The following is a 12617-nucleotide window of genomic DNA, read 5'->3' as shown; positions in this document are numbered from 1 at the left end:
CGGTTACGTTTCTCCTCCCTCGTCACTAGGGGGGGAATACAGTAGCGGGACACAAGTCACCGCTCCTAGCACTCCGTTTTCTGTTATATTATCACCCTTCCATTTTCACTCTCTCTACTGCACAGACTTTTGTCTTTCATCTCTTCTTTCCTCACTTTATACATATCTCTTACTGTACACATTCTGTGCACGCTCTTTGACACATGTGTTACACATCTTCTCAATACATCTTATTACTCCTTTCTTCACACAGACATACACACACACATACACTCTCTTTTTCTATAATTTTATGTAAATTATTTATTTTTGTAATTAAATTTTGTATATATTGTTCATGTTTTTGCTGAATAAAATAGAGAATACCCAGGCTAAATTTCCTTTGCCAGAGCTACACTGTTATGACACTGGAAATTGTTACCCTTCAAGGACTAAACACTGCTATGACCAAGAGTCATAGTTGGGAGCCTACACTTCTCGCTTGAGCAACTTCCGGGCGGCAAAGTAGCACCTCACCTTTCGCTACAGTCTTCAACTCCACACTAGACCTCCCTTCTTGAAACCTCACTCCTGCCATGTATCTCATCATCCTGCAGTCACAGTTACGTAGAATATCTGTCAGTCTATTTGTCAGTGCCCATGTTTCTGCTCCATACAGAAGAGCAGATCTGACACAAGCTCCGTATACCCTTCCCTGATCCTCAGTTTTATGCTGCAGTTCACCAATAAACTGGCAATTTCTCACCATCTTCCCCAAGCAGCTGACACTCTCGCCCTTACTGCTCTCTCTACACCTGTTTCACAGTCCAACATATCACCCAAGTAGCAGAACCGTCGTACCTCCTCCAACACACCTCCATTCACCTCCCTCCAACCCAACATCCTTGTCATCACCACCGCCACCACCACCCTCCTCCTCCCTCACAAATCTTGGACATCCAAAGTTCTGCATCTCTCTGAGATTCCTCAGACCTGAGCATCGTTGGTGACACCATATATTACATCTAGTACACAACACTGAGTTTGCTCCCATTCCTCTTCCACAACATCCACATGGCCATTTTCCTCACTGAAATCTTTCTCTAGCTTCATTCCCGGTCATCATTAGTTTTGTCTTCTCCATGTTTATTTTCAGTCCCCTCTGCTCCATTCCCTCCTTCCACCTCTGTGTGCGTGTGTGTGCGTGTGTGTGTAAATATATATATATATATATATATATATATATATATATATATATATATATATATATATATATATATATATATATATATATATATATATATATATATATATATATATATTTGTAAGATGATGGGTACTAGCCCCCTCAAAAAAAAAAAAAAAAAAAAAAAAGCCTATTGTGGTTTACAAGTACTTGTTGTTGGGACTGGGCTGGGAATGGTTTGATCTGTATGAAGGGATTCCCGAGACATTTTTATGTCTCATCAAAAAGGAATGTTAAGGACTGGGTTATGAAGGAGTAGGTGTCTATATACTTGTGTGTATAATGTGAATGTAAACACAAGAAACATATGTGCAAAAAACACTGTAAGAATAATGTATACAAGCACACTAATTCTTTTTGATTGCACATCCAACTTTGATACCAAACAGGATTCCTGCATTCCACTGTTTCTCTGATGTGATACCACTCCACAGGTTTAAAAGATGATCTGTTGTATAACATTAATACAGAAAAAAAATAATGACAATAATTCACATGTAAAAACCTAGTAATTCACATGTAAAACAATGACATCCACTCACCTCTTTCTGAATTAAGGATACATGAAAGTCCAGCTTTCTTGAGTAAAATACCTAGAAGATAATATATATATATATATATATATATATATATATATATATATATATATATATATATATATATATATATATATATATATATATATATATATATATATATATATATATATATATATATATATATATATATATATATATATATATATATATATATATATATATATATATATATATATATATATATATAATCAATTCCATTAAGCTACACATGAATGAAGTTAATGAAAGTGACAAAACTATTCTTACCCAAAGCCTTTGTCTGTAACTTAACTAAATGCATGTATACTGTACTTCAATCCTCATTAATTATCTCCACAGGAAATTGAAAAACAAATTGAAATAAAATATTGAAATTAACACAAATTAACACCAATTTTGTTGCCAAACTTTAAGTATCAAGCTAATACATCTATACTTCTGTTATCAAGCTCTCTTGAGTCAGCGCCACACAAGGTATATTCATGTCATCTACTGCAGTAAGGCAGCCAACGTATAAAAATACTTGAAAATAAAAATATCTGTTATTAATCTAAACACAAAGATCACTGGTGAGGCAGGCCACCTACAACCCTTAAGAGATGTGTTGCCATGAGGGTGAGTGGGGATGCTGTGTTTGAAACTCACCTATACAAAGATATGCTGTTATATGGTCAGCTGCAGTGATAAAAAAAAAAGCAAGCTTACATAACATCTGCCACTTACTCATGCCCCACAGCACCCTTGCACCTCACTGTACCCACAGGCTTGGCATTGAGAGAGAGAGAGAGAGAGAGAGAGAGAGAGAGAGAGAGAGAGAGAGAGAGAGAGAGAGAGAGAGAGAGAGAGAGAGAGAGAGAGAGAGAGAGAGAGAGAGAGAGAGAGAGAATAAGAGAGAGAGAGAGAGATAGAGAGAGAGAGAGAGAGAGAGAGAGAGAGAGAGAGAGAGAGAGAGAGAGAGAGAGAGAGAGAGAGAGAGAGAGAGAGAGAGAGAGAGAGAGAGAGAGAGAGAGAGAGAGAGAGAGAGAGAGGAGAGAGAGAGAGAGAGAGAGAGAGAGAGAGAGCCAAAGTGAGTTTTTTGGGTTTTTTTACAAAATGTTTACAAGTCAAAATTTTGTTTTGTATCATATTAGTAAATAAGGTCTATATATGTACATTTACATAAAAAATGTAAAAGTAGCCAAGCCTGTTCATTTCTTGTACAGTACAAGTTAACATGGTCCAACCTGATCAACCTGTATCAGCATAACCTCAACAAGTGTCTGTTCTTCATTAACAGAATGTGTCAAAATCTTTCAAGACCTAACTCCTCTTGTGACTTCTGACACATAGCCAAAAACATCTACAATAACTCTGCTTCTTAATCTTTGCCTCTGTTATTTCAGCCTGATGATACCATTACCATCTCATCTATTTCTAAAGCTGAACTCTCTACTCAAACCTTTGCTAAAAACTCTACCTTGGTTAATTCAGGGCTTGTTCCTCTCTCTCCTACACCCTCTGAATACTTCATGCTACCCATTAAAATCCTTCACAGTGATGTTTTGCATGCCCTTGCTAGCCTAAACCCTCAGAAGGCTTATGGACCTGATGGGGTCCCTCCTATTATTCTACGAAACTGTGCCTCCATGCTTTCACCTTGCCTAATCAAACTCTTTCAACTCTGTCTGTCAACATTTACCTTTCCTTCTTGCTGGAAATTTGCCTGCATTCAGCCTGTTCCTAAAATGGGTGAACGTTCTAAGTGTTCAAACTACCTCCCTATTGCTTTAATTTCCTGCCTCTCTAAAATTTTGAATCTATCTTTAACAGGAAGATTCTTAAACATCTATCACTTCATAACCTTCTATCTGATCACCAGGATGGGTTCCATTGAGGACGCTTTATTGGTGATCTTCTGGCTTCTCTTACTGAGTGTTGTTCAACATCTTTAAAGGATTTTAGAGAAACTTTTGTTGTTACCTTAGGCATATCAAAAGCTTTTAATGGATTCTGGCACAAAGCTTTGATTTCCAGACTGCCCTCCTGAAGCTTCTACCCTTCTCTGTGTAGCTTCATCTCAAGTTTCCTTTCTGACCATTCTATTGCTGCTGTGGTAGGTAGTCACTGTTCTTCTTCTAAATCTATTAACAATATTCTGGGTTCTGTCCTGTCACCCACTCTCTTCCTATTATTCATTATTGATATTCTAAACCAAACTTCTTGTCCTATTTACTGCTACACTGATGATACCACTCTACACTTTTCCACATCTTTTCACAGACATCCAACCCTTCAACAAGTAAACAGTTCTCGCAGGGAAGCCACAGAAGGCCTCACTTCTGATCTCTCTAAAATTTCTCATTGGGGCAGAGTAAACTTAGTATTGTTTAATGCCTTAATAACTCAATTCTTCCATATATCAACTCAACACAACCTTCCAGACAAATATCCCCTCTTCTTCAATGACACTCAACTATTTCCCTCTCCTCCCACATCTGTTCCCCTTCAAACATCCTCAGTCTGTCCTTTACTTATAGTCTAAACTGGAAACTTCACATCTCATCTCTAGCTAAAACAGCTTCTATGAAGTTAGGTGTCTGAATTGTCTCTGCCAGTTTTTATCACCCTCACACCTGCTAACTCTTTACAGGGGCCTTATCTGTCTATGTATGGAAAATGCTTCACATGTATGGGGGTAGGGGGGGTTCACTCATACCACTCTTTTAGACTGGGTGGAATCAAAAGTATTTCATCTACCAACTCCTCTCCTCTAAGTAACTGGTAGTCTTCAGCCTCTCTGTCATCACTACAATATTACATCTCTTGCTATCTTCTACCACTATTTTCATGCTAACTCCTCTTCTGAACTTGCTAACTGCATGCCTCCCCTCCTCCCGTGACCTCACTGCACAACACTTTCCTCTTTCTCTCACTCCTGTTCTGTCCATCTCTCTAATGCAAGAGTTAACCATTATTCTCAATTATTCACACCTTTCTCTGGTAAACTCAGGAATTCCCTGCCGGCTTTTCTACTACTTCCTTCCTATGATGAACTCTTTCAATAGAGAAGTTTCAAGACATGTATCCTTTAATGTTTGACAACCGCTTTTGACTCTGTTAGGGGAACAGCATCTCAGTGGGCCTTTTTTTTTTATAATATATTTGCTGCTCTCGGCCAGTGCCCCTCCTGTATGAAAAAAAAACACTTCAAACCTTTTATTTCATTCTTGATTAGTTTTTAATTCCTCATTTAAATTGATTTACTTTTGAAGAAAATGAAGAATAAACAAAAGTAACTCCACCCCCAAAAAATAAACAAATAAATAAACCCCGCCCAAAAAAAAAAACAGTGGATTGGGATTTTTTTAAATCTGGGCTTTTTCCAACCTTGTGTACCCATGAATAATACTGACACAGTGCAATTATGGTGAAAGCACCTCAGATCCTTTGCCTTTGTAAAAGAAGATAATGAGAAGTTGCAAAGATAATGAGAAGTTGCAAAGTCAAGTCTATTTTTGGATTTGATCACATCCTACACTGGACTTGAGGTGGACAAATTTTCTACTCTTCTGGCTTTGGGAAAGTAAACTTTTCCATGGTTTTACATGCCTGAACCCATTTACTAGAATTAATCTAGATTATTTACAGAAAAGTGAAAACCAGTCAGTATTGGGATACTGTACAGGGATTTAGGCTGTTGGCAAAGGGAGAGTTAAAAAAATTCTGTTTATGTTATGGTGACGACAATATTTCTGATAAGATAAAAAAAATAAATAAATGAGTCTCAATGCAGCCTTGCCACACTGGAATCTCACCAGCCAGTCATCAGTCCAGGTATTGTCTTGGGTAATGTAACCACAGCAAGTGTTAATGGAAAATCCAAACTGTTCCACATGACTAGAAGAGCCTTTGCCCACAGTGCCTCCCACTTTTTCATCTCTTGCTGCAAGATTGTGGAGGTGTAGCCTGGAACAATGCAAGATACTTTCTTAATAATTCCATATATGGATATCATATGTTCTATATTTCATCTAAACACTGGTACTTTATTATTGTTCAATTCTGTACATGACAGTGAAAGACTGAAGTAAGGGAGGCTGGTTCACATTTGGATGGAGAGAGAGAGAGAGAGAGAGAGAGAGAGAGAGAGAGAGAGAGAGAGAGAGAGAGAGAGAGAGAGAGAGAGAGAGAGAGAGAGAGAGAGAGAGAGAGAGAGAGAGAGAGAGAGAGAGATTCTCGATAATCTTTATAAGCAGTAAAACTTCAGAATTATTTGGTAATCACTTAAGTAAGGTTCACAAGATAAGCATTTCTACCAATGATCCACAGCAGAGCTTCCATCATTACTACTAATTAAGTTACCTCTACTACTTTTGTACCACTGGTGCACAGAGGAGTTCCCAATATTTATGATACCATTGTTACTAATGTACCTGTGGTCCACAGAAGAGCAACCATCACTGCTAATATTTAAGAAGTGTTATTACTTTGGCGCAGCACAGCCATCAGCCATCCACTTGTTACTGTTCTATGGCACACTAATTAATGCTAGAGTTGTTGCCCAAACCTAACATTTTGATCACCCATTACAACCTACTATCTTTTAAAAAGGAACACTAAAATACTATGTAATTTTTGTATTTTTTAGTGTTTTTCTTATAATCATTCATGAGTATCACATTCAAGTCATTAGTAAAGTAGGTACAAAGCAAGTCTGAAAAACAACAGTCTGAAAAACAATACTTACATGAAACATTTGAGCAGTTTATGTTCTATGATTCCTCGCTTCTTGGGACAGTAATCACAATGACTGTGGCATCCCTATTAATAAAACCACTAATGGTAATAATTCTGTGTCCATGATAACATTGATCACCAACAAAAATGACAAAGTACTATCCCATGATAACACTGATCATCAACATAAATGACAGTGTACTATCATAATTTCCCATGATTATAACTTGTTCACCTAAAAACTAACAGGTAGCATGACAGTGTCAACATTCACCATAGTCTTATCCACCATCATGGAAGTCCTTATCATTGTTTATTCTTCTTCTACTTCTTTTTTTTTTCTAAGACGGAAACCGGACAGGGGCAAAAAAAAAAAAAAAGCTGCCAGTCCCCAGAGTCAAAAGCAGTTATAAAAAAATTAAAGAATAAGTGTCTTGAAACCTCCCTCTTGAAAGAGTTCAAGTCACAGAAAGGAGGAAATACAGAAGCAGGCAGGGAGTTCCAGAGTTAACCAAAGAAAGGGATGAATGATTGAGAATACTGGTTAACTCTTGCATTAGAGGTGGACAGAATAGGAGTGAGAGAAAGAAGAAAGTCTTGTGCAGTGAGGACACAGGGGGAGGGGAGGCATGCAGTTAGCAAGATCAGAAGAGCAGTTAGCAATAAAATAGTGGTAGAAGATAGCAACGAGAAAGCGGCTGAAGACAAAGAAGAGTTGATAAGACGAAAAGCTTTTGATTCCACCCTATCTATAAAAGCGGTATAAGTGGAACCCCCATACATGTGAAGCATACTCCATACACGGACAGATAAGGTCCATGTACAGAGTTAGGGGTTGGAGGGGGGGCTGAGAAAAATTGGCAGAAATGTCTCAGAGAACCTAACTTCATAGAAGCTGTTTTAGTGAGAGATGAGATGAGAAGTTTCCAGTTTAGATTACAAATAAAGAAATCACCAGTGTAGAAGACAGGGGACAGTTGAGTGTCACTGAAGAAGAGGGGATAGTTGTTCGGAAAGTTGTGTTAAGTTGACAGATAGAGGAATTGAATTTCTAAGCATTGAACAATACTAAGTTTGCTCTGCCCCACTCAGAAATTCTTGAGAGATTACAAAACAGGCATTATGTGGCTTCCCTGTGTGAACCATTTACTTCCTGGAGGGTTGGGCATCTAGGAAAAGATTTGGAAAAGTACAGGGTGGTATCATCAGTGGATAGGACAAGAAGTTTAGTTTGGAAGATCATTGATCAATAATAGGAAGAGAGTGGGTGACAGGACAGAACCTTGAAGAACACCATTTTTAACAGATTTAGGAAAAGAGCAGTGACCATTTACCACAGCAGCAATAGACTGGTCACAAAGGAAACTTGAGATGAAGTTACAGAGAGAGGGATAGAAGCAGCAGGAGGGTAGTTTTGAAATCAAACCTTTGAGCCAGACACTACCAAAACCTTTTGATATGTCTAAGCCAACAGCAAAACTTTCACCAAAATACTTAAAAGAGGATGACCAAGACTCAGTAAGGAAAGCCAGAAGATCACCAGCAGAGCCGCCTTGATGGAACCCATACTGGTGATTAGACAGAAGGTTGTGAAGTGATAGATGTTTAAGAATCTTCTTGTCAAGGATAGACTGAAAAAAATTTAGAAAGGCAGGAAATTAAAGCAATTGGACAGTAGTTTGAAAGATTGGAATGGGCTGAATGAAGGTAAACTTCAAGCAAAAAGGAAATGATTACATTGTTACTACTACATTATTACTACATTATTACTGCAATAAAGACTAAGAGAGCCTAATATTAATGTACAGATCAGAGAGCAGGATGTGGAGCAGGGCACATCAGTCTAGAGTGCATACTGTGAAAGTAAATTATCTGAGGAGAGTGAGGAATGACAAGATAGGAGGATGAGAGCAATGAAAGTGTGTATGAAAGAAGTGGTTTGAGTGCCAGTGCAAGTGGTGGAATGTGTGAAAGGAAACACCATGAGATGGCATGGCCTATGGCCATACTGAGTGAAGAATGAAGATGATGTAATGTAAGCATGAATAAAATTGAAGGTGTTGATAGGGGAGAAAGGCCACTGGGAAGATAAAAGAGTAGAGCCACAGAGTACTGTGAGAAAGAGATATTAGTAGAGGCCAAGAACTTGAACAAGCAAGAAGAAAATGTTTGGACAGATAGAGGTGGAGGCTCCCCTGTTGTATTCTTAGGGATATTCAACCCTATTACACATCTGAGACTGTTGCAAACATTACATAAAGAGAGAGAGGGGGATTGGAAACACTGATGGTGTGCCTAACTTCATTTTGGCTGTGCTGCCCTTTGTGTCCTTATGTCAGGGTTGGCATTAAAAATAAACACCCCCAAAAAAACAGTCTGAGTTTATCTCTTTTTAATATTCAACATATAAAAAAAATTTGTTCTATATCATATTGATAAATAAGCAGGGTTGGCATGAAAAACCCACCAAGAAAAAATAAATGAATAAATAAACCATCCTACTTTTATTTTTTTTACATTTACCATATAAAAATTTAGTTCTATATCATGTTGATAAATAAGGTCTATATATGTACATATATATAAAAAATGTAAAAGTAGTCAAGCCTGACAGCATAACCTAAATAAGTGTCTGTTCTTCATTAACGGAAAGTGTCAAAATCTTTCAAGATCTAACTCCTCTTGTGACTTCTGACACATAACCAAAACCATCTCCAATAACTTTGCTTCTTCATCTTGCCCTCCTGATGGCACCACTGCTATCTCATCTATTTCTAAAGCTGAATTCTCTGCTCAAACTTTTTACTAAAATCCTTCGCAAAGATGTTTTCCCTGTCCTCACTACCATAAACCCTCAGAAAGCATGTGGACCTGATGGAGTCTTTCCTATTGTTCTCAGAAACTGTGCTTTAGCACTTGCACCTTGCCTAGTCAAACTCCTTCAACTTTGTCTATCAACATCTACTTTTCCTTCTTGCTGGAAGTTTGCTTGCATTCAGCTTGTTCCTAAAAAGGGTGACTATTCTCATCGCTCAAACTACCTCCCTATTGTTTTAATTTTCTGCCTCTCTAAAATTTTGAATCTATCCCCAACAGGAAGATTCTTAAACATCTATCATTTCACAACCTTCTATCTGGGTTCTGTCAAGGCTGCTCAACTGATCATCTACCGGCTTTCCTTACTAAGTCTTAGTCATCCTCTTTTAGGGATTTTAGTGAAACTTTTAACTTCATATATATATATATATATATATATATATATATATATATATATATATATATATATATATATATATATATATATATATATATATATATATATATATATATATTTTTTTTTTTTTTTTTTTTTCTTTTTTCTTTTTTTTTTTTTTTTTTTGCTCATAAAAGAAAATAAATGAATAAAATCCAATCAATCAATAAATCCCCCAAAAAGTGGGTTATGTTTTTTTTTTATTTTTTAGCCAGGTTTTTTCCAAGCCTGCCTTACAGTGGTAAGGCTCCTGTATGGCTTACACAAATACAAGTAAGGGTATTGCACTCACACAGCTTTACTAAGTACAGTGGAATTAAAAGACTTCTATGTCATCAACTCCCCTCCTTAGTTAAGGAGACTGATGGAATTATTTTCCATTTTTGTTATTTATGAACCAAACTGCACCAGATTTTAATGAGCCGTGAAGTTCTTTTAGATGATTTATTTGTACAATTTGGAGCAATAGCTTTTTTTTTTAAAGAAAATACAAAAAATTGAGATTTAAATTTTTGCATATTTTGCCAATAGTTTTTCTTCGAATTTCTTGAAAATTAGTCGCAAGATACTCTGATGGTTTTCCAAGAAAATTATGTGACAATTTTTTTCTGGTCTTATTGTCAAGAAAAAAAATCTAAAATTTTTCCTCAACCAGTTTTTTTCTCTTATGCTAAAAAAAAAAAAAAAAAGAAAAAAAAGACTAAATGCTCAGTCAAACTTGTCACATATTTTTTTAGGTATCTTAATTCCCTTTCTAATGACACCAGAATCTTCAAAATTGGCAAATAAATAGCAGAGAAATACATCTCAACAGCACAGTAAGTTTTGAGATACAGGACTTTGAAGTTTAAAGAGATGCTCACATCCTTTTTCATCCATATATAGCTACATAATTGAGCAGAACAACAGTTCACAAATTAATTAATTCTAGGCCTTGGTTCACAAACCAAATTGTTTGAGAACCAAAACAATTTTTTTTCACTGAAATTAAGGTATATACAGTTAATCTGTTTCAGCCTAATGGCTCTTCCTCGCCAGGCTGTGAGAGAAAATTTCCATACACCACCATAAAGAAAAGTGTTCCTCATAAATTTTCTTAGTTTTCTAATGAACATTTTTCTACAACCATCTCCCACTTACAACAACCTTGACCGAGCAACTGACTGAGTGACTGAGTGTGACTGGGAGGCATTTAAATGGGTATTTCAACATGTGTGCATTGTGAAGTACTAGGCCTAAGAATGCCATGAAGTGATTTTTGCATTTTTCTATATTTTTCAGCTTTTCAACTCAGTCAGTCCCCTTAAACCAATTATCCCCAATCTTGCACAGCTTGTGTTGCATCTCTTGTCATCTCTACCATTGTTTCCATGACTGCTGATCATACTGCAAGCACCTCCTCTCCTCTTATGCTTTGCTTCATAAGACTTCCTTACCATCTTATTCTATCTACCTTACTAATACAAGAGTCAACCAGTATCTTCACTTATTCATTTCTTTCAATGGTAAACTCTGCTTGTTTCTGTTTTCCCTTTCCTCCTATGACTCAAGCTGCTTCAAAAGAGGAGTACTCAACATCTTTGGACTTCAATCAGCCTATCCATTTGAATGCTTTCTTCTACTGCACTTTCTGGAACAGCAGTTAAACATGTGCCCTCTTCTCTCCCATTTTTGGTGACTTCTGTTAGCTTCTTTCATGCATCAAATAATGCCTATTTATATGCACTGCAGTGATATTCATCTTATGGCTTTACGTCTCAATAGTATTTTTGATAGTAACTAAGTGCACAATCTAAGATTACCATGTAAAATTATATGTAATATGTAAAATGATATGTATATAAAAGTAATTATACAAAAAAAAATTAGCTTGGACTCAAAATTTAGGGAAACCAAATGGATGAATTTCCAGCAGTAAAATGAAATTTCTGACCTACTGGGGTTTCTGCCTGGTGACTTCAGAAAGGTCAACTAACAGGAGAATGAGGAGAAAGACAGCCTTTACACAGACAACTCTCACCTGGCTAACTGAGTCCCAAGCTGGCCTGACTTCTGATAAAGTCCCTGCATGTTGAGGTACTCCATTACCAGCACTGCTCCACCTGCGGGGTTGTCCAAGGCCAGGTGAGGCATAGGAACACGCACTGTGCCAGTGGCCTGAATTCCCTTCAAGCCTTCATATTCTCCATCAAAGATCTCCCGTGCCTGTAACAGGGAGACATCATCACCAATGTTTTCAATGGCAGGTTCTATATTCTTATAGGTTTCCTTTTCTAACGCAATTATGTAAAATAAATTTGTCACAAATTTCTCAAGCTCTCTTCTATAACTTTGGTAAGTCTATTTGCATTCTACTTCAGACTTCAGTCTTCAGACTTTAGTAAAATCTGAACTTATAATTGTTGGATTCATCCAACTTTCACATTTGTTACATTATCTCAATAGCACAGCACATGTACCATAAAGCCATGCCCACACTATCAGGCAGAGCATGACGGACAAACACCATTACCATATTCCGTTCCAATACACAAGCTAAGGGTGAGTGGCAGGCATGGAGGTGACGTCAGAAGCAAGGAAACAACGGGCAAACATGAACACAAATATGAACATGAGTGAAACACCAGGAACTGTCTCATCTGGTAGGTGGTGCAAAACATTAAAGGTTTCCTTAGAGCTATGAAATCATGTTCATGTTCATCATGGAGTTTATGTAGTAGAATCACATGACTTCCCAACTCTCCTCTTCTATGCAACCTTTCTTTGCACCACACACTCCTCTAGGCTCTGACTTGTTTTTTGCTTTTTCACACAAACTGCAAGAATTATCCCACACAAGGCTATT

General features: G+C 37.1%; 1 protein-coding gene across 7 annotated transcripts in view; it reads right to left on the bottom strand.

Moving 5' to 3' along the window:
• LOC135108112 (ketosamine-3-kinase-like) overlaps window positions 1-12617 on the bottom strand; it is a 62681-nt gene that overhangs the window by 41395 nt on the left and 8669 nt on the right. For 6 of the 7 annotated variants that reach the window (XM_064018795.1, XM_064018794.1, XM_064018791.1 and 3 more), the window contains 2 exons: window positions 11793-11977; window positions 2870-5748 (listed from right to left, as the gene is read on the bottom strand). In XM_064018795.1, the coding sequence (XP_063874865.1) occupies window positions 5472-5748; window positions 11793-11905 (390 nt within the window). In that variant the 5' untranslated portion in view covers window positions 11906-11977 and the 3' untranslated portion in view covers window positions 2870-5471. Of the gene's footprint in view, window positions 1-2869; window positions 5749-11792; window positions 11978-12617 lie in introns of those variants that run through there. The other variant, XM_064018796.1, reaches the window with a different exon arrangement.

Source organism: Scylla paramamosain, chromosome 16 (assembly GCF_035594125.1).
Source record: "Scylla paramamosain isolate STU-SP2022 chromosome 16, ASM3559412v1, whole genome shotgun sequence".
Classification (NCBI taxonomy): Eukaryota; Metazoa; Arthropoda; class Malacostraca; order Decapoda; family Portunidae; genus Scylla; species Scylla paramamosain.
Note: the sequence above shows the minus strand (reverse complement) of the source record. Positions and strands in the feature narration are given on the sequence as shown.